The sequence below is a fragment of the Rhinopithecus bieti genome, unplaced genomic scaffold (genome assembly GCF_001698545.2).
Source record: "Rhinopithecus bieti isolate Rb0 unplaced genomic scaffold, ASM169854v2 scaffold_12721, whole genome shotgun sequence".
NCBI lineage: Eukaryota > Metazoa > Chordata > Mammalia > Primates > Cercopithecidae > Rhinopithecus > Rhinopithecus bieti.
In genome coordinates this window covers 266,652-285,919 of record NW_016807380.1, presented here as the reverse complement: position 1 = coordinate 285,919, position 19,268 = coordinate 266,652, and the positions used below count along the sequence as shown (strand labels likewise).

The 19,268-nt window shown below is 36.0% G+C and overlaps 1 protein-coding gene across 3 annotated transcripts in view; it reads left to right on the top strand.

The window, feature by feature from the left end:
- Positions 1 to 15,779, top strand: part of MTF2 (metal response element binding transcription factor 2) — a 65,357-nt gene extending 49,578 nt beyond the window's left edge. For all 3 annotated transcript variants that reach the window (XM_017881625.1, XM_017881624.1, XM_017881623.1), the window contains 5 exons: positions 4,167 to 4,234; positions 10,450 to 10,555; positions 10,675 to 10,727; positions 10,840 to 10,944; positions 13,380 to 15,779. In XM_017881625.1, coding sequence (XP_017737114.1) covers positions 4,167 to 4,234; positions 10,450 to 10,555; positions 10,675 to 10,727; positions 10,840 to 10,944; positions 13,380 to 13,737 — 690 coding nt within the window. In that variant the 3' untranslated portion in view covers positions 13,738 to 15,779. The remainder of the gene's footprint in view (positions 1 to 4,166; positions 4,235 to 10,449; positions 10,556 to 10,674; positions 10,728 to 10,839; positions 10,945 to 13,379) is intronic.
- Positions 15,780 to 19,268: the final 3,489 nt, after the last annotated feature.

Here is a 19,268-nt window from a genome sequence, read left to right as displayed (position 1 = left end):
ATATAGGATAAAGCACTTGCTCTAGAAATTTTTCTTCACAAACAAAACAGAGAACAAAGGTTGTGATTTTAGTTTAAAATGTGGAGTTTCCTTCCTCTTGCCACCAGATCAAAGAAAAAAATTTTGTGATGATATAAGTTGATTGAAATTTTTTATGGCATTTTGCATGGGACTATATATTGCACAACTAGGCAGTTATCTACATTTATTATTCCTGAACTTTGAATTATAATTAATTTTACATATGATGAGGCTGGCTAAACTTTAATGGTATTTTTTATTTTGGAAACCTAGTAAATACATATTTACATTTGTAATTACTTGCTGTAATCTTATATTGAATCAGTTGTATTCTGTTTCATGTATTGTGTCCCCCACCCCCCTTTTTTTTTTAATAAAGGAAGCACTGTGACTGTTTTTATTTTAAAGATTTTTTTTAGAGCAGATTTAGGTTGTCCCCTTCTGCCACACATGCATTGCCTCCCCCATTATCAACATCCCTCCACCATAGTGGTAGATTAGTTATAATTGATGAAGCTACATCAATACGTCATTATCATCCAAAGCTGTGACTTCTTTTAGTAATAAAAAGAAGTTTAAAAAATATTACACTTTTGGAGATAATATCCTTTCATACTGAAAAGGCAAAACGTAACAGTCATATATCATATTTTTTTCTTAGTTGAATATGGTATAGGATTGTTATGAAGAGAAAACTTTTGAATCATTTTAGAAGATAATGGTAGTATTACACTGTTTCCTTATGTAGTTTTTGTACTTCTTTTGGCTTGGTACCTAATGATTATCATATAGATTGAGTGTAGCTGTTTGAGGAACTACTATGTTTTGGATTATTTTCTTTGAGATAGTAAAAATACTTAACATTTGAATCCATGATAAACTTTCTTAAGGTTTTTATATAAAATGAAGTCTCATGTGTTATATCAGATTGTTTTGGGGAGTTTAAAATGAGATATTAGTACTTTTTGTAATCTGCTTATTGTCATTTGTCTTTGATTCTTGAAGTTATTTGAAATCCTAGTTCTGTAATAACCGCTTTTCTGTGGTCTTAAATTTTAGAAAACCTGAGGTTGATAGCAGAATAATGTATCGAGTGCTACTTCACTTTTGAGGGAGGTAGGGAGAAAAGCAAAGATGAAATTCAAGAAATACTGTGGTAGAAATGATACTAGAGGAAAATATATAATAGAGGTGGAATGATATCTATAAGTGGAAATTATAAGAAATCTGAACAACAATACCTTGGGGCTTAGAGTGTTATAATTAGCATGTAGTATGGTGGTTAACAACAAATTACCTAAGCTGTTGGGATACTTAAGCCCAGGTGGCTTGGAACTTAATATTGGTAATTGAAAGGAAGAGTTATACCATAAGTATTAGTGTGAGATTAGTATCTGGAGAGGAGGGAGCAAAAAAAAAAATTATTCTTTTTGGAGATTTATATAATAAACCTCATGGTCAGATGGAAGGCACAGAATATGATGCTCTTCTAATGTAGATTATCTGATTTACACTGTAATGGTTGTACTTTTAGTTTGCAAAATGCTGTAAGGGGGAAGTCTTTGGCACTTTTATGGTAGCTAAAATATGCAGTTATTTGCAGAGTCGTCGTGGAGTGCTGAAGGAACTTAATAGATAAAATTTCTGAGAAACAGTAGGGAGTAAATACCAAAAGACAGTAGAGTTCATTGTGATTGTCAAAATGTAAAAAAAGAGTGGGTTTTAGAAATTAGGAAGTTAGTTTTGTTGTTGACTTAGCAAAATTGTAGAGCAGATTTTTCAGATATATGGTTTGTGAAGATTTAAAAGGCATAGGAAAATCTCTTATTAGAATAAGTCGTGTATACCCTTGATTTCTTTTTTGATATGATTAGCAACACTGGCTTGTCAGTGTTTTTTTTTTTTTTTATGGTTAGCAAACGCTGGTTTGGGCATGATGTAGACGTAGTATAACTTGACTTCAGATGAGATATTAAAATGTGAACTGGTTAAACTGAAAATTAAATGGATTTGTAACTAATGGAAAAACAGTGACAAAGACGGTGCTTTGAAAACATTCTTTAGGGAGACTCTAATGGAGGACCATAGGGGATTCTGTCTTTGTCTCTACCTTCAATTCTAGAAGGATGACAGAATCAAGAGAAAAGATCTGGAACAGTGAGCTGAAAACAAGATCAATTAACAGCAGTTATAAAATTCTGCTTTAGCCATAAACACAAACAGTACATGGTTATGATAGGGGATACTCAGTTTGATAGCAGTCCATCTGATGTGATTTCACAGTTGGGGTGGGGAGGAGGGACCAGGAAGAAGTCAGAAGCTTAATATGAAGTAACCATGTGATGTAGCTATTAAACATTTTAACCTAATCTTATAGTTAGACATGGTAGTTGCATTCAGATACATGAAGCGCTGTCTTGTAAAAGAGGGAATGGAAGAGCTCTGGGGAGGAAGATTTTTGCCCACTTATGGAATGGGCTTTTTTAGTTACTGCCTTATCAGCTCTTATCAATGGCAGTAATTAAGCCATGGTTGAATAAAAATATCTGTACTGTAAAAGAGACTGAAATATTGGTGGAAGGCTGAATTGCATCTAGGGTCTCATTCAAGCTTTAAAGTCTGATTCTATTATTCCTTCTTTAAAACAGAAATTCTCTTTCATTAGACACTTCAGAAATTACCGCAGGAGGTAGTGGTTTGATACAGAGGAATGAGTATCTATTTCACATGTGTTTTTTAGCACTCAGCAGATTGGCACAGAGTGGGCTCTCAGTGAATGTAGAATGAATGAACTTACACTTGAGTTCAGGTTCTAGCTCACTCACCAACTAGACAAGTGAATTTGAGCAGTGTTTTTTTTGTTTTGTTTTGTTTTGTTTTGTTTTGTTTTGTTTTTTTTTGAGACGGCATCTTGCTGTGTCGCCCAGGCTGGAGCGCAGTGGCCGGATCTCAGCTCACTGCAAGCTCCGCCTCCCGGGTTTACGCCATTCTCCTGCCTCAGCCTCCGGAGTAGCTGGGACTACAGGCGCCCGCCACCTCGCCCAGCTAGTTTTTTGTATTTTTTTAGTAGAGACTGGGTTTCACCGTGTTAGCCAGGGTGGTCTCAATCTCCTGACCTTGTGATCCGCCCATCTCGGCCTCCCAAAGTGCTGGGATTACAGGCTTGAGCCACCGCGCCCGGCCGAATTTGAGCAGTTTTAACGTTTATATTTGTTAACTCGTGTAAAATAGAGTCGGAGTAGATGACTTACAAGTTTTTTCTAGCTCCAGCATTCTATTTGGCAGATTTGTTTTCTCTCTCACTTAAAGCAGTTCTGAGACTTGGGAGTTTTAAGTGGTAAAGAACATACTAGCTGTAATTTTGAAAAGTTAACTGTGATATTTTGGAAGCAGCTTTTTTTTTTTAAGGTCTTTGTAGCATTAATTCAGGATGGTGCTTTTGTGATTTAGATTCGTTTGCTAATATGCCCTAGTCAAGAAGAGGCAGAAAGGTCTCTGAGAAAAAGCCCTATTGGAACAAAATAGACTTTTTTTCTAGAATTAAATACTTAGATTTTATAATGGTTTATGATGATGAAAAATTATTGAGCCATTTAGAGCTGGCTAAAGTCTATAATTGTTATGAAAATAAGGTCTCTCAATTTTACAGTATTCTAAAAAATTATAGAGATTATTGGTTTATGCTAGTGTTAGAGGTACTGGAAAATGGTATGTTTCTCATTACTTTTTGTACTCCTTCCTATTGATATCTGTTAGGAACTTTTATAGTAAATATTAAAATAATTCTAATGTATTATTTCCCTAGGTTAAAGAATTTTTGAAAAATTTAATAACTAATACAATCCCATGTTTATGGTGTTTTACAGTTTGTAGTTCCTTCATAAACATATCACTGGATTAATATAATGAGCAAGTAATTAGTGTAGGATTTATACTTCCTTTTTTATGAGTGAGAAAATAAGCCTTGAGAGGTTAAATGGTCCTAGGTCACATAATTAGTCAGTGAGGACTTGGAATTAGAACTTAGATCTTCTGACTACCAATCAGTACACTTTTCCTCTGCATCACATTGCCTCTATCTAGCACCTGTATATTACTAATTGATGAAATTGTAGTGCGTTAAATTGTTTCTTGATACTTCACAGCTGGCAGACACACCAAAATCTGAAAGATATGAGCATGTTCTGGAGGCATTAAATGATTACAAGACCATGTAAGTTGATTTATTTTATGTATCCCTATGAGGGAGACATTTAGTAAGTATAAGGAATAATGGCATTGTTTAAGAATTGTGGGATTGGTGTATAGAAGAAGTACATACCATTTTAAACTTTTTAATGTCCTATTCTATTTTAGTTAGATTAAAGCAGTGATTCTCAAGGATTGGAGGAGGGGGAGGAGTAATCCTTCTCCTGGGAATGGTGGGTGGGAGGCATATCGGTATCTCTGGGAGAATTTAGCCTATTCCATTGAAAAAGCATATTCAGTAATAACTTCCTTCTATAATGTAATCTACTGAAAGTGAAATAAAATCTTGTTAGCTGGTGGGAATATTCAAAAGATAGGAGAGAATATTGTAGGGAATATGGGGTTTTAAAAAGATTGAGATCTGTGGTTATAGTTAACACCATTAGTTACAGAAAAGTAATATTTCTAGCTGAGTGGTCTAAGATAATTAAGTGATATTATTTGATATGTTCTCATACAGATATACAGATCTTCCCCCCCATTTTTACTTTTTTTTTTTACTCACCACTATACTAACAAGGATTCCCTTTTAAAACAATGTATCTTCATTTCTTAGAAACATTTTTAAATGCAACAGAAATTTTATAAATGTATGTGTTGACTCCAATAAAGTGTTGTAAAATTTTTGTTTGCAATAAGTTGGTGTTTTGAATTTGGTAGTATTTCCTCATTAAATAATGTAATTACTAGTGGCTGGATCTTTAGACCAGCTCAAAAAGTCATGAGGTACCTGATATGACCTTGAAGTATAATAAACAGGAAAAAAGACTGTAAAAAAGTCATGAGGTACCTGAGTAATTACTGTGCTGGTAAAAATATTTCATGGGACAGTGAATTCTGAATTTCAACTTAGGGTACCAGAAATATATCTGTTCCTGTTGTGGTAGTAATGAGGGATCCCCTTTCTTAAACCTGCAAAAAGCATTCTGGTTGGGCGTGGTGGCTCACACCTGTAATCCCAGCACTTGGGAAGCCGAGGCGGGCGGATCACTGGAGGTCAGGAGTTCGAGACCAGCCTGGCCAACATGGTGAAACCCTGTCTCTACTAAAAATACAAAAATAGCCAGGCGTGGTGGTGTGCGCCTGTATTCCCAGCTACTTAGGAGGCTGAAGCAGGAGAATAGCTTGAACCTGGGAGGTGAAAGTTGTAGTGAGCCGAATTGTGCCTTTACACTCCAGCCTGGGTGACAGAGCGATACTGTCTCGAAAAAAAAAAGAAAAAAGGGGAGAACGTTCTAAACAACTGATGGAGGTTCTTGTGGCCAGGCAGGTTTCAGTAGAGCTGAGGTAGATGGAGGTGCTTGGGAATAAGGACCATAGAGACTGAAAGAAAGGTCTAAGGATCATATTTTTCAGAGGCCCAAGTCCGTATTGCTCTGAAATAACCCTTCTTTGCCCCAGGTTATTTCCATTTCCAGATCTGGCACTCTAGATACTCCTTTTATTTTCTGGGCCTCTAGGATTTATCTCCTACTTTATTTTCCAGTGCTGTCACCTATTACTGCTAAGGTTTTTCTCCTTATAAATCCACTCTGAGATGGAATTCTTTTTTTTCCCTAAATCGCTTTTGAGATATTTCTCACAGATGACACTAAGTATGGGAAAGCATATTGGGACCAAAAAATACCATTCTTTGTTCTTCTTTCTTCCTTTAAAAAGTTAGTTGCCATGTTTAAAAAGAAAAGTGGACATGTGCTCTTCTCCTTTCTGGTCCTATCCCTTCCTCCCCATCATATCCTGCTGTAGACTGGCTCTGGGGCAGATAAGAATCAAGGAAAGCAAGGGGAAATGAATTTTTGTAGTATTGGGTGGGCTTTCAAGTATAAGGGCCTTATATATGAAAGTTAAGTTAGGGTCTGCTATGTATATGTGTTCAGTTTTTAAAATTTTAGTTAATGAAAAATTTGGTTTATGTTCTGGGAACGAAATAAGAAGAAGAAGCATTTGTTTTGGGTGCGAATTCGTGTTCCTCCCATGTGCCACCAAATGTGGGCTTTCAAAGCAGAGAAAGAACCTGAAGGAACATCTCATGAATTTAAAATTAAAGGCAGAAAGGCATCCAAACCTATATCTGATTCAAGGTAAAAGTTGATCTGTGGCTTAGTTTTCTCTTTAGCTTATTTGTAACTAAAATGTATGTTATTTAGTCTCCTTAGTATATTTGAAAGTACAAGTGGCAGTTACTCTGATTTTTTTTTTTTTTTTTGGTCTATAATATCTTGCTTAGACAAGGTATGAAGAGTTGATGCCAGATGCTTGTTTATTTTAGGACTTTGGCCTTCCAGGAATAGACTCTATTGATTTTGTTAGCAAACAGCTTAAGAGTACTAGCCTGTTTGTTTGTTCACTTTTCATTCATTCATTCATCCATTCATTCATTCAGCACAGTTTTCAAGTGCCTTATTATCTAAGTGCTAGTGAGTACAATGATAAACGGATTTTTCTTCTGCCCTGATGAGGTTTACATACTAGTGGGGAACAAAGGTGATAAACAAGTAAAATAGTTACCGATTATGCTAGTGCCATTTTTAATAACATACTGTTTTAGACTTTACTATGGATAGAGATGGGACCTTTGTACTTTAATGATGAGGCTTAAGGAAGGACTATTTAAGATAATATTTAAATTAAGACTTAAAAATGAGAATGATATAACAATGTGAAAAACAAAGGGAAAACTACTCCAGCTAGCAGAAATAACAAGTGCAAAGGCTTTGAAACATATTCTAGGAACTCACAGAAGACTGATGTGGTATAAATGAGGATGAGAGAGTAGGAGCATCAGGTATTGGAAAGATTAGGTGGGGCTTGATCCTGTGTAGGGTCTTGTAGGGCTTACAAGGAATTTGGGTTGTTTTCTAAGAATAAAGGGGAGGCATTTAAGGGATTTAATTATCTTTTTAAAATACTCGGCTGGGTGCAGTGGCTCACGCCTGTAATCCCAGCACTTTGGGAGGCCGAGGCAGGTGGATCACCTGAGGTTGGGAGTTTGAGACCAGCCTGACCAAGATGGTGAAACCTCATCTCTACTATAATTACAAAAATTAGCCGGGCATGGTGGCGTGTGCCTGTAGTCTCAGCTACTCGGGAGACTGAGGCAGGAGAATCACTTGAACCCGGGAGGCGGAGGTTGCAGTGAGCCGAGATCGCGCCACTGCACTCCAGCCTGGGCAACAGAGCGAGACTCTGTCTCAAAAAAAAAAAAAAAAAACTGTTTTGGATGCTGTTTTGAGAATGGGTAGTATACAGGTAAGAATAAAAGCAGGAGAAAATTAAGACTCAATTTTCTAGGTGAGAGATAGATGATATGAGGTACAGAGGTAGGTGGTAACATTCAAATGGAGAGAAAACAGATTTGAGGTCTTTATTGGAGTTAGAATTAATTGAATTTGCTAGTGAATTAAATTTCTGAAAATAAAGAAGGAGTCAATTAAATAATGCCCAGATTTCTGGCCTGAGCAACTGATGAGGGGTTAATCAAGATCTGGAAAAACAGATTTTGATATGGTGAATGAAGCATTCTTCTGTTTCATATTCATAGAATTTGAGATTCTTATGAGGGATACACACACACACAAACACACACACACACCCCTCATACACACAGAATGATGTGAAATACGGGCAATTGGATGTGTAATTTAGGAGCTCATAGGAGAGTTCTGGACAGGCGATACAAATTTGGAATCTGATTGATAAAGCCATGAGAATGAGTGAAATTACCAAGGGAGCAAGTAGAGAGAGAAGAGAAGGTGGTCTGGGATCATGTCCTGATATCATTTGTAAATTTGGAAGAAGTGAAATAAGCAGAGGAGACTAAAAAAGAATGATCAGTGAGATGGGAGGAAACCAAGAAGTTTGATGTCATGACAACCAAAAGAAAGGTAGTGTTTCAAGAAAGATAGGTATATTAAAGTGTATTGAATGCTAGTGAGGTAGATTAAAATGAAAGAAAAATATTTATTGCATAAGGTAACATTTTGTTATTAGTGACCTTGACAAAAGGAATTTCTTTGAAGTAGTACAGATAGAAACCAGATAGGACTGGGTGGAAGTATGACTGAATCCAGCACTGCCAAATTTACATGTCAAACTGTGCTTCTCCTACATATCAGGGACACAGGCAGATTCAAAATATTAACAGTAGTGAAGGAAAGGAGGAAAATAGGAAACTATCTTTAAGGATTCTGAATGAGAGGGGAGAAAATGGAAAGCGTATTATGTCATCAACACCCAGAACTTTTCCTGTATAGGGAGGCTGACAAATGGAATGGCAGCTGAAGAGGGGAATAGGACTAGTTAAATGACGGTTTTTTAAAATAGTTGGGAGATAGTTGGAACCTGTTTTTGTGTGTAAGTAGGAATGATCCATTGGAGAAGAGGAAATTGGTATAGGAGAGTAGAAGCCAAAAGAGAAGGGATGTAGAGCCTAAATGTGGGACTCACCTTTTCTAGAAGGAGAAACATCCTTCTGTTGAAATGGGGTGAAAGAGAAGATGGGTACAGATGCTAGTTCCGTTGTAGATTGGGCAGTTGGAAATTGACTGAAGTTCTTGCCTGCTAACCTCTATTTTCTCGATGAAATATAAGGTAAAGATAGCAGAGAGGCTTGTACAGAGATGGGAATTTAAGGGTCAATTAAAGGTATGGAATAGTCATCTTGGAGATAGGGAAAATGTGATTACAAAGCCTTGACAATGAGTCCAGTTATTTGAAGTTTGTAAGAAATTAGCTGCTAATTAAGTTTTCTTTCCTGAAGGAAAGAATGCTTATTATTCCTATCACTTTCAGATTTTGTCACTCAAATCCTTTGCCAGCAGTTGCCATATTATGAATCAGAAAAAAATAATTCCGCAAGCTTTTTCATTTCTATCATGATTGTGATAGGATGTTCCCTTTGTGGTAGCTATCAGGTCATCTGATGCCACCAGATAAGAATTCAGCTGCTTTCTTTAAAGGCATCCTCAGTTCCTTCTGGACCTTGTGTATAAGTTGTTCCTTTTAGTTAGAGGTTACTTTCTTTAGTCCAGGAGTCCTTTATAAATATTATGTTGATCATTTTACAAAAGAAATGGATATCCCATCCATCTTATTCTTGAGACTTTTGATTATAGCATCTGGTTCTGCTTTGTCCTTGTAGTTCCCCTACTTTCTCATTCCTCATAGTTCCACCTTTATTCCCTGACCTTGTTTGGCATCTAGAGGGATAAGTTTTTTTCCTACTTTCTCCATTCATCTCTTTCTAGGCTATTATATAGTGTTCTTTTTTCCTCTCCTTAATTGAAGTCTCCTGGACAATTTCCTCGTAGCCCTCACTCCATTTTATTAGCTTGCTTGTGTATACATTTGTCACTTTCTAACTATATTGTGAACTCTTTAGCACCAGGAACACCTTTGTATCCATATTATCTAATATCGTCTTTATATGGTAGCTATTGTTGAGTAAATGAAATATTCTTTCTATATATATTTTTTATTTTTTTCTATTAATTAGAGTGTCTTTGCCTGTTGCACTGTTTTCCTTCCTATTGCTTGGAATTTGGCTTTATGTTTAAAATATGGTTTTCTAGGTCTTCCTGACCTAGAAAGACCTTTTGAATGACTCCCTGAGAATATGAAGGATTTCTTACTCCTTTCTTCTTTATGTTCTGCCACTCTGGGCTTCATTCTCTTTCTGATAGTGTCATTGAAGAATCTACATATATATCTAAAGGCAGCCTTTATGACTACTATAATTTTAACATAGATATTTCCATTAGGTTAACTGCTAAATTCATAGTCATTTTTAGTAGTAAATCCTTGAAACATCCTCCACATTGTAACAACCTAAAATTAAAGTATATTATTGAGCTTTTAGGAGTTTTGAAATCTTCCATTCAGTATAATTGTCTGGTTTTGTTGTTGTTTTAAATCTTTAAGTGGTATATATTGTTCAGAATTATATTAAAGAGGACTTTGTTAAACCTTTCATAATGTAAATATCTTTAAAGTCAAGAAATATTTAAATTAGAATATATTATCTATGCACTTGACTAAACTTGTGGATTCAACTAATATTTTTTATATTACCATTAATATAAAATAGTAAAATATGTGTATATATGTCTAGTTACATACATAGAGTCAATGTCTTTGTTTTCTTGATGCAGAGATTAAATACATAATGGTTTTCCATTTCAGGGAAGTAAGCAATGGCATAGAAAAAAAAGGAAAGAAAAAATCTGTAGGTCGTCCACCTGGCCCATATACAAGAAAAATGATTCAAAAAACTGCTGAACCACTTTTGGTAAGAGGATATGTTGGCATATGTTCTCAAGAAGAAGGATGCATGAAATAACTGAGAAGCTAGTATTTTTTTCAGCTTATTCTAGAGACATGCTTTAAGTATGTATTTTTATTTTCCAGGATAAGGAGTCAGTTTCAGAGAATCCTACTTTGGATTTACCTTGTTCTATAGGGTAAATAGAAAGTTATTTTCTCCCTTTCTAGGTTTTGTCTTTTGAGTGGATGTTAATATTTCTGTTTGTTATATAATATAGTCGTTACACAATTTAAATTCTTTTGTCTCAGGAGAACTGAGGGAACTGCACATTCATCTAATACCTCAGATGTGGATTTCACGGGTGCTTCCAGTGCAAAAGAAACTACCTCGTCTAGCATTTCCAGGCATTATGGGTAGATATTTTACGTTCTTATTTTTTTTACTTTTCTTATTCTAGATTCCTTTTCTTTGTAAAGTGTTGATTGAATAATTTTTTAGCAATTGAAAGTGATGCAAATTGTGTCTTATCAGCTTTTTGAGCAGTAATCCATATGTAGATCCCGTTAGTTGTTAATATTCATTTGAATATTTTTGCTTTCTAGAGTACAAACATTATATTTTTCAAGTTTGTATGGAAATTTGCTGTGTACACAGAGAAAAAGTATACCATTGTTTAGAAGCTGTGCTCGTTAGGCCTTTTAATGCCTCTGCTTACACAAGTGTTCTTTGCTTTAGAAGGATTTGATTTTTTTATTTTTTAAGAGACAGATTCTCATTCTGTTGCCCAGGCTAGAGTGCAGTGGCACAATCATGGCTCATTGCAGCCTCAAACTCCTAGCTTCAAAAAAGTCCTCCCATGTCAGCCTCTGTAGTGACGACTGGGACTAGAGATTGTGCCACCACACCTAACTAATGCTTTTTTTTTTTTTTGTAGAGATGGTTTTGCTAAGTTGCCCAGGTTGGTCTTGAACTCCTGGCCTCAAGTGATCCTCCTGTGTTGGCCTTCTCAAGTGCTGGAATTACATGCATGAGCCATTGCAGCTAGCCAAGATTTGATTGGGAAAAAGAAAAAAAAAAAAAGAATCAGACACCTAAATCCTTTTGTCCATAAAATGATTTTAAACTTAGGATTTTTATCTGATATTTAATCCAGCCCTTCAGAAGGACGTTTTTGTTTATTGTTTATTTATTTTTTGAGACCACTCTGTCACCCAGGCTGGAGTGCAGTGGCATGATCTCGACTCACTGCAACTTCTGCCTCCCGGATTCAAGCGATTCTCGTGCCTCAGCCTCTCACGTAGCTGGGATTACAGGCGTGTGCCACCATGCCCAGCTAACTTTTTGTATTTTTAGTAGAGATGGGGTTTCACCATGTTGGCCAGGCAGGTCTTGAACTCCTAAACTCAAGTGATCTACCTGCCTCGGCCTCCCAAAGTGCTGGGATTACAGGTGTGAGCCACTGCGCCCAATCAGGACAACTTTTCTCTAAAGCACGTCATGTCAGGTATGAAAAGGTTAATCTGTTTGGGGTCAGAGCTACTATTTTCAAGTTTTTTACTTTGTTCTGTTTAAATTTTGTTCATAATTCAAAAACTGCTATTGTAAATTATGCAAAATTCTACATTACATGCTTAAAGTGTAACCCATTTATTAATGAATTCTGAATAATTGACTTTTTTGGGCCTCTTACTAGGTACTCTGCTAGGCTTTTTATGTATATTGTCTTATTTAATTCTTAAAACAATTTTTTGGCTGGGTGTGGTGGCTTATGCCTATAATCCCAGCACTTTGGGAGGCCAAGGTGGGAGGATTGCTTGAGGCAAGAGTTTGAGATGAGACACCATCCCTACAAAAGAAAAAAATTATCTGGGTGTGATGGTGCTGTCTGTAGTCCTAGATAATCAGGAAGCTGAGGTGGAGGATTACTTGAGCCCAGGAGGTCAAGGCTGTAGTGAGCCATGATTGTGCCACTGCACTGCAGCCTGGGCAAGAGAGTGAGGCCTTGTCTCAGACAAAAGAGAACAATTTTTTGATTGAGTTATATAAGTCGTTCTCATTTTACAGATGAGGAAACTGAGACTTAGGGGATTTTAAGTAACAAGCCCAACATTGCATGTTTAGCAAGTATAACAGAGCTGGGTTGTTAACTTATACAGTATGACTGTGGGTCTTTCAATGTAGTTGTTGTGCTATATTCTCCTTTTATTATAAAATCATAAAATAATTGAATTTCTGTGCTGAAAAGGACCTTACAAATTGTCCAATTGAACCCCGTCACTCAGTAAGTGAACATAGAGAATAAGATTTGAATTTGGCCAAGTAATAGAGTTAGAGATAGACCCAGGATACTCTGACTGCAAGTTTGTGCTTATTCTGGTGTATTACTTCACTAGGCCTAGAACTGGTAATAAGAGAACCTCTATTCTAGTTCCACTCTTCAAGGACATGGAACAGTGTCGTAGATGTAGTTTGTGCTCATTCATTATTTGTTCCAATGAAAAATGAATGAGCTCTTTTAAATGATGAGATTATTGGCTATACCTGATTTATGAGTAGGGCCTCTTGGTAAGAATTTTCCTCGTTGGCCTCCTAAGTAAAAAAATTACCCTCAGCTTACTAGTAAAGGAAGAAAAGCTCTACAAAGTTCAGCCCCAAGAAGGTGACAAAATCTAAAGTAAGGAGCACAAGTGATAGTCCATTTATATCACATTTATTGTTTGAGTTTGGCTTATTTTATATCATCAAGGATATATAGTATAGTAGAATAATCCAAAAAAGAGAACATATTGTGTGGGCATAGGATGCTTAAAAAGCTTAGCAGACAATTCTGGCCTTCTCTGTTACATAGATTATCTGACTCCAGAAAAAGAACGCGTACAGGAAGATCTTGGCCTGCTGCAATACCACATTTGCGGAGAAGAAGAGGTCGTCTTCCAAGAAGAGCACTCCAGACTCAGAACTCAGAAATTGTAAAAGATGATGAAGGCAAAGAAGATTATCAGTTTGATGAACTCAACACAGAGATTCTGAATAACTTAGCAGATCAGGAGTTACAACTCAATCATCTAAAGAACTCCATTACCAGTTATTTTGGTGCTGCAGGTAGAATAGCATGTGGCGAAAAATACCGAGTTTTGGCTCGTCGGGTGACACTTGATGGAAAGGTGCAGTATCTTGTGGAATGGGAAGGAGCAACTGCATCCTGACTGTAGGACTGAACATTATGTTCACTGCACTCTGATTTTCTGTAGGTACAGTTCAAAGCCCTAAAGGAGTCTGGCTTTTACTATCTTTCTTAAAAAAAAAAAAATCAAAAAAATTCAAAAAAGGGGATGATACTAGCCTTAACATGTACCTGTCAATGTTATGGATATTGTCATAAAAGGTATCTTTTAAAATCAGAACAGAGACTTAATTTTTTACATCTTAAGACTTGTAGAATGTTTCTAGGGTAGGATATTAAAAATGATTGAAACCCATGCATGGTGTTAGACAATTTTTCTAATTATTTCATTGAGTCAGTTTTTTGTGATTAGTGGTTATCAGAGCAAACATCATGTAGATAGCACAAGTATTTGGAGAAACGTTGTCTGTTTTGTTACCAAAATGTTGGAAAAATTTATTTCAATACCTTTTAGATTTCATAAAGTGCAGTGTATATAATGCCTACTGAAAGACTGTAAAATATTGAAATTTTCTTTGAAGCAAAGTGTAAAAAAATATATTGAGCCTGTAAATTGCTCTGTGACTAGACTTCATTGTCGTCTTAATATATTCTTGCATGTGCATATATATACACATGTGTATATATATGTGTGTGATTATGTGACCTATGCAATACAAATTATGGGAATGGGCAGCTTTGGAGTATATATCCCATAATTCTTTTTTCAGGAATAGTTGCAGTATTTACACAGCAGCATTTCTTCTCAGGCTTTTATTGGGTGCTGTTGCTTGCTATGTATGAAGAGAAATGTGTCAGACAAGTTTAGTGTGTTCTGAAGAAGGGTGTGAACAACAGTGTTCATGGGCTTTTAGAATGCTTTTCACTTTTAGTCCTTGTAACTCAACTGTTCAGTACCTAAACAAATTCAAATAATATGAACATTATCTCCTACTAGAAGTAACGTTTTCAAGTTTTCATGGCACATTATGATTGTAAATGTCTCTCAGTTTTAACAGTAAGTCTATAGGAGTCCCGTGAAGATTCCTGAAATGTCTGTAGTAACTGTTAGTCATGTTTGAATAAGTGTAGTATGAACAAAGTATTTTATTGCACAGGGTTAACAAACAGTTTGTTGCCAGCTGAGGCTACTGCTGTTTTATTACAACATTACCTCTTGTTTTTATAAAATGTACCAAGATTTAAATTGATAACTTTATTTTACTTGTAAAAAAAAGTTTCTTTTATCACCAGTGTTAGAGTTGTCTTCTGTTTCTTTTTGTTTTGTTTTATTTGTTTTCCTTTTTAGCCAAAGAGTGAACAGAAGATTTTCTTATTTTGGTGGCTATTCATTTTACTTTTAAAAGTGATTGGTGGATTTTAGACTAATAATGGGGGAATTTGCCGCCAAAATAAAAAATATGTAAAGTGTAGTGATTACAGAGTGGTTAAAATGTGGGTTAGTACTTATTTATTCCATTAATTGATTATTTGACTGTTTATAAAGAAAGTTGCTTTATTTCTTTAAACATCTTCAAAAGATGATCCTTTCTTGTCACATTATAGCCAAAAGAAGCAGAGAACTTCATTGTCTGCATTTGGTTCCTGGTTGGCCAGGTATAAATGAGCTTTACAAAAGTGCAAATTAAAAACTGTTACTTCTGTTTACCTCCACCAAAACTTGATTTTCCCCTAGCTATTAATTTAAGGTTGCCTTTCCTGCAGCTGCAATATTTTGAATAACACACAGAGTTTGTGTTGATTTTTGAATGTTTGTTTATATCTAGGGGTAATGAAAAATGTAAATCCCGTGTATCCTTATTCACTCCACCTGTATCATATTATTTCATTTTCCCCAAAGTCCTTTAATTCTAACTGAACACCAGCAGTATTTTAGAAACTTTTCTTTAACATACTTGGAAGATGATTTATTCAGCTGAACTGTCGTTAGACGTAATTATTGTGAATGAATGTTTTATTTTCTCATGGTGGTTCACATGGCTCTGATGTTCAGTTTGTATTTTTGGAATTGCTTTACTTAGAAATTAAAACAGACCAACATTAAATGTGTGTATTTTTTGAAGAGCTAATGAGTTTTGCTTCTGTATTTGCTTGAAAATACACACTAGTGCAGTAGTTGACTGCTTTTATTTAGCTAGGGTGGTAAGGATTTTCTAATTCCACTGCTAGTATGTTCACTTGAATTAATCTTTATAAAACTTTGCTTTCATTTTCCTCATCCCTCATATAATATTAATAACCATCACAGGCCGGGCGCGGTGGCTCAAGCCTGTAATCCCAGCACTTTGGGAGGCCGAGACGGGTGGATCACGAGGTCAGACACCATCCTGGCTAACACGGTGAAACCCCGTCTCTACTAAAAAAATACAAAAAATTAGCCGGGCGAGATGGCGGGCGCCTGTAGCCCCAGCTACTCGGGAGACTGAGTCAGGAGAATGGCGTAAACCCGGGAGGCGGAGCTTGCAGTGAGCCGAGATCGCGCCACTGCACTCCAGCCTGGGTGACAGAGCGAGACTCCGTCTCAAAAAAAAAAAAATAACCATCACAAGTTCATCCTAAGTGGTCTTAAAGTACGTTTAGCGAGCATATACACTTTATATTTGAAAGATAATGATCTCTATTGTGTCCCCAAACTTAAAAAATTCAGACTTAATTTTCCAACTATGTTTTCTTCTTACATAGAAGGAGTTAAGGTTGATATAAAAGAATTTCCTGGGCCTGGCGCGGTGGCTCACGCCTGTAATCCCAGCACTTTGGGAGGCCGAGGCGGGTGGATCACGAGGTCAGGAGATTGAGACCATCCTGGCTAACACGGTGAAACCCCATCTCTACTAAAAATGCAAAAAAATTAGCCTGGTGTGGTGGTGGGCGCCTGTAGTCCCAGCTACTCGGGAGGCTGAGGCAGGAGAATGGCATGAACCCGGGAGGCGGAGCTTGCAATGAGCTGAGATGGCGCCACTGCACTCCTGCCTGGGCGACAGAGCGAGACTCTGTCTCAAACCACAACAACAAAAAAAGATTTCCTGTACTTTTAAAATAAGTTTTGCTTCTAGGCAAATAAGAGATGTAGAAATAGTATACCTTACTCATTGTAATTCCTTTTTTATTCAAAACCAATCCTTTTTTATAAATATTCTGCTACTAAGTGATAAATGTGTATTCCTAGACCCTTAGACCACCAAAGTAGAGCCAGAATATAAGCTATCAGAGATATTCTATAAATTCTAATATAGGGGTGATGAAGCCAGCTCTTGCTAGGTATATTTTTTACTAAATATTTAACAGAATTGAATGTTCACTGATGTGTTAGAGTTGAGGGTGCCTACCTCTTTTTTTTCCCCAAGATATGTCCAAGTATGTGTGCTTGGTTTCTATAATGTATATGTTCAGTATATCTCTATTATCTGTGTTAGGGGTAGAACTAACTGTTTTGGGCTACTTTATTGAGTTTCTACTAGGTATTATTAAATTTTGGTTAGAATATGATCTGACTTAGGCAATTCTACCAGACTGTTTTACATTGTGGTTCTAGAGTTGTTTGAATGAGGATGTAATGACAAAGGAAGATGCTCATGCAGCATTGGGAAACAGTTTTGTTTTTTTGTTTTTTTAAGCCTTGTTTTTGCGGGGAAATTTTTCTTAGTTATATTTGAGTACCTCAATGAATGCACACATCACAGTCTCCTTCGGTTTTCTCCTGTGGCAGTTGATCAGTCATGTTCAGAAAAATAAAAACTGGGCAGTGAAATGTAAGGTAATGAGGTTTATCTGATTATGGATTCTTTTCTAATTGGTAGCAGTTAGAAAACCAGATGTCTGTCTGATATAAATTTGGAAATGGAAGAAGCTGTTAAAGCAAACAGGTTCTCTGTAAAACAAGTAGTTGGGAACAGGTACAATATTTGTAACTTTCATAAAAATGTCTTGGAGTAGTAGCTATATTGAAATATTATGCTTTTTTTTCTCTTCCCTCCTCTCATTTCTGCTCAACAAAATCCCTCTTTGCCAGCTCCCCTGGCATTTTCTCTTTGTGAGAGATGATAAGTGTATAAACTATATTCTTAGTAACTTTTTATTTGTCCCTCATCTTCAGAAAATGTGATGTGTCATTCAAAAATACCTTTCCCTGGATTTAGGCAAGGAAACAAACAAAACCATTTTAACCTTCACAGATGATAAAATATATTTTTGGATAAAAATATATCCTGCTTGAAAATCAGTCTATTTTCTATTCTTTGTATTTACTAAAAGGTGTCTAATCCATTTTTTCTCCTAACCCTGTGACATGTTTTCCCAGTGTGGGTGATCACATCCATAAACGGGCAAAAATTTGTTTGGGGAGGGGACAAAAAACCTTAGATAATGGTTTGTGGTCCTCCAAAGTTCAACCCTTCCAACAAAAATCTTTATGTCTTAGTATTGCTCTCACTGAATTTTCTTAGGTGTCACACAGGCAGCTTTGACAGTGAGTTCATGGAACTATATATAAAATATGTATAATACCAGTGCTACAAAACCATGGCAAATGGATGACTGTGCTTTGGAAGACTGATTGCTCGATCTTGAAAACGTATTGTGAGAGGTGGTTTGCACATGCCTGTTGGCTGTCACTGGCACCCTTGTGGATATTATGTTTGATCCTCAGTGCTTTTATGTATGGCCTGGGCTTGAAGAATTAAATAAAATTAGTTTATGTTTTATTATTTTAATTCTAACCAAGGTTATTTACCCCATCATTAAATGTCAAATGCTAAAAAGAAAAAATGTTGACAATATCTGAATGAATCTCTAGCAGCTAGTTATTACCCCATCATTAAATGTCAAATGCTAAAAAGAAAAAATGTTGACAATATCTGAATGAATCTCTAGCAGCTAGTTAAAAGTAATTTTTTCATATCAAGCAGAAGTTAAAAGTAAGCTCACCAATAATAGTTTAAGAAACTAGTTGGCCGGGCACAGTGGCTCATATTTGTCATCCCAGCACTTTAGGAGGCCAAAGTGGGAGGATTACTTGAAACCAAGAGTTCAAGACCAGCCTGGACAACATAGTGAGACTCTGTTTCTACAAAACAATTTAAAAATTAACCAGGCATGGTGGTGCATGCCTGTAGTCCAAACTACTTGGGAAGCTAAGGCGGGAGGATGCTTGAGTCCAGGAGTTCAAGGCTGCAGCAAGCTGATCATGCTATTGCATTCCAGCCTGGGTGACAGCTAATGAGACCCTGTCTCTGAAAAAAATTAAAGAAAAATAAATTAATTTTCTCAAATGTTTTACTTTTGCTAGAAAACAGGATTTTGAATGATTTTAAATTGATTGCATTGCTTTTCTGAATTTATATGAGTTGTTAATTTACATTTGTAATTTGATACATTATTATTAAAATGTAGTTATAAGTTTAAGTCAAATAAGTTATAAATTTAAGTCAAATAAGCAGCATCCTGGATTAGTAATGTATCCTTAGTGACAGATTATAATTAGTGTTTTAATCAATAAGTTATACTTGAATATGTTGTCATTAATATTGTAAAAGGTAAGGGTTTTTTTTTTTTTTT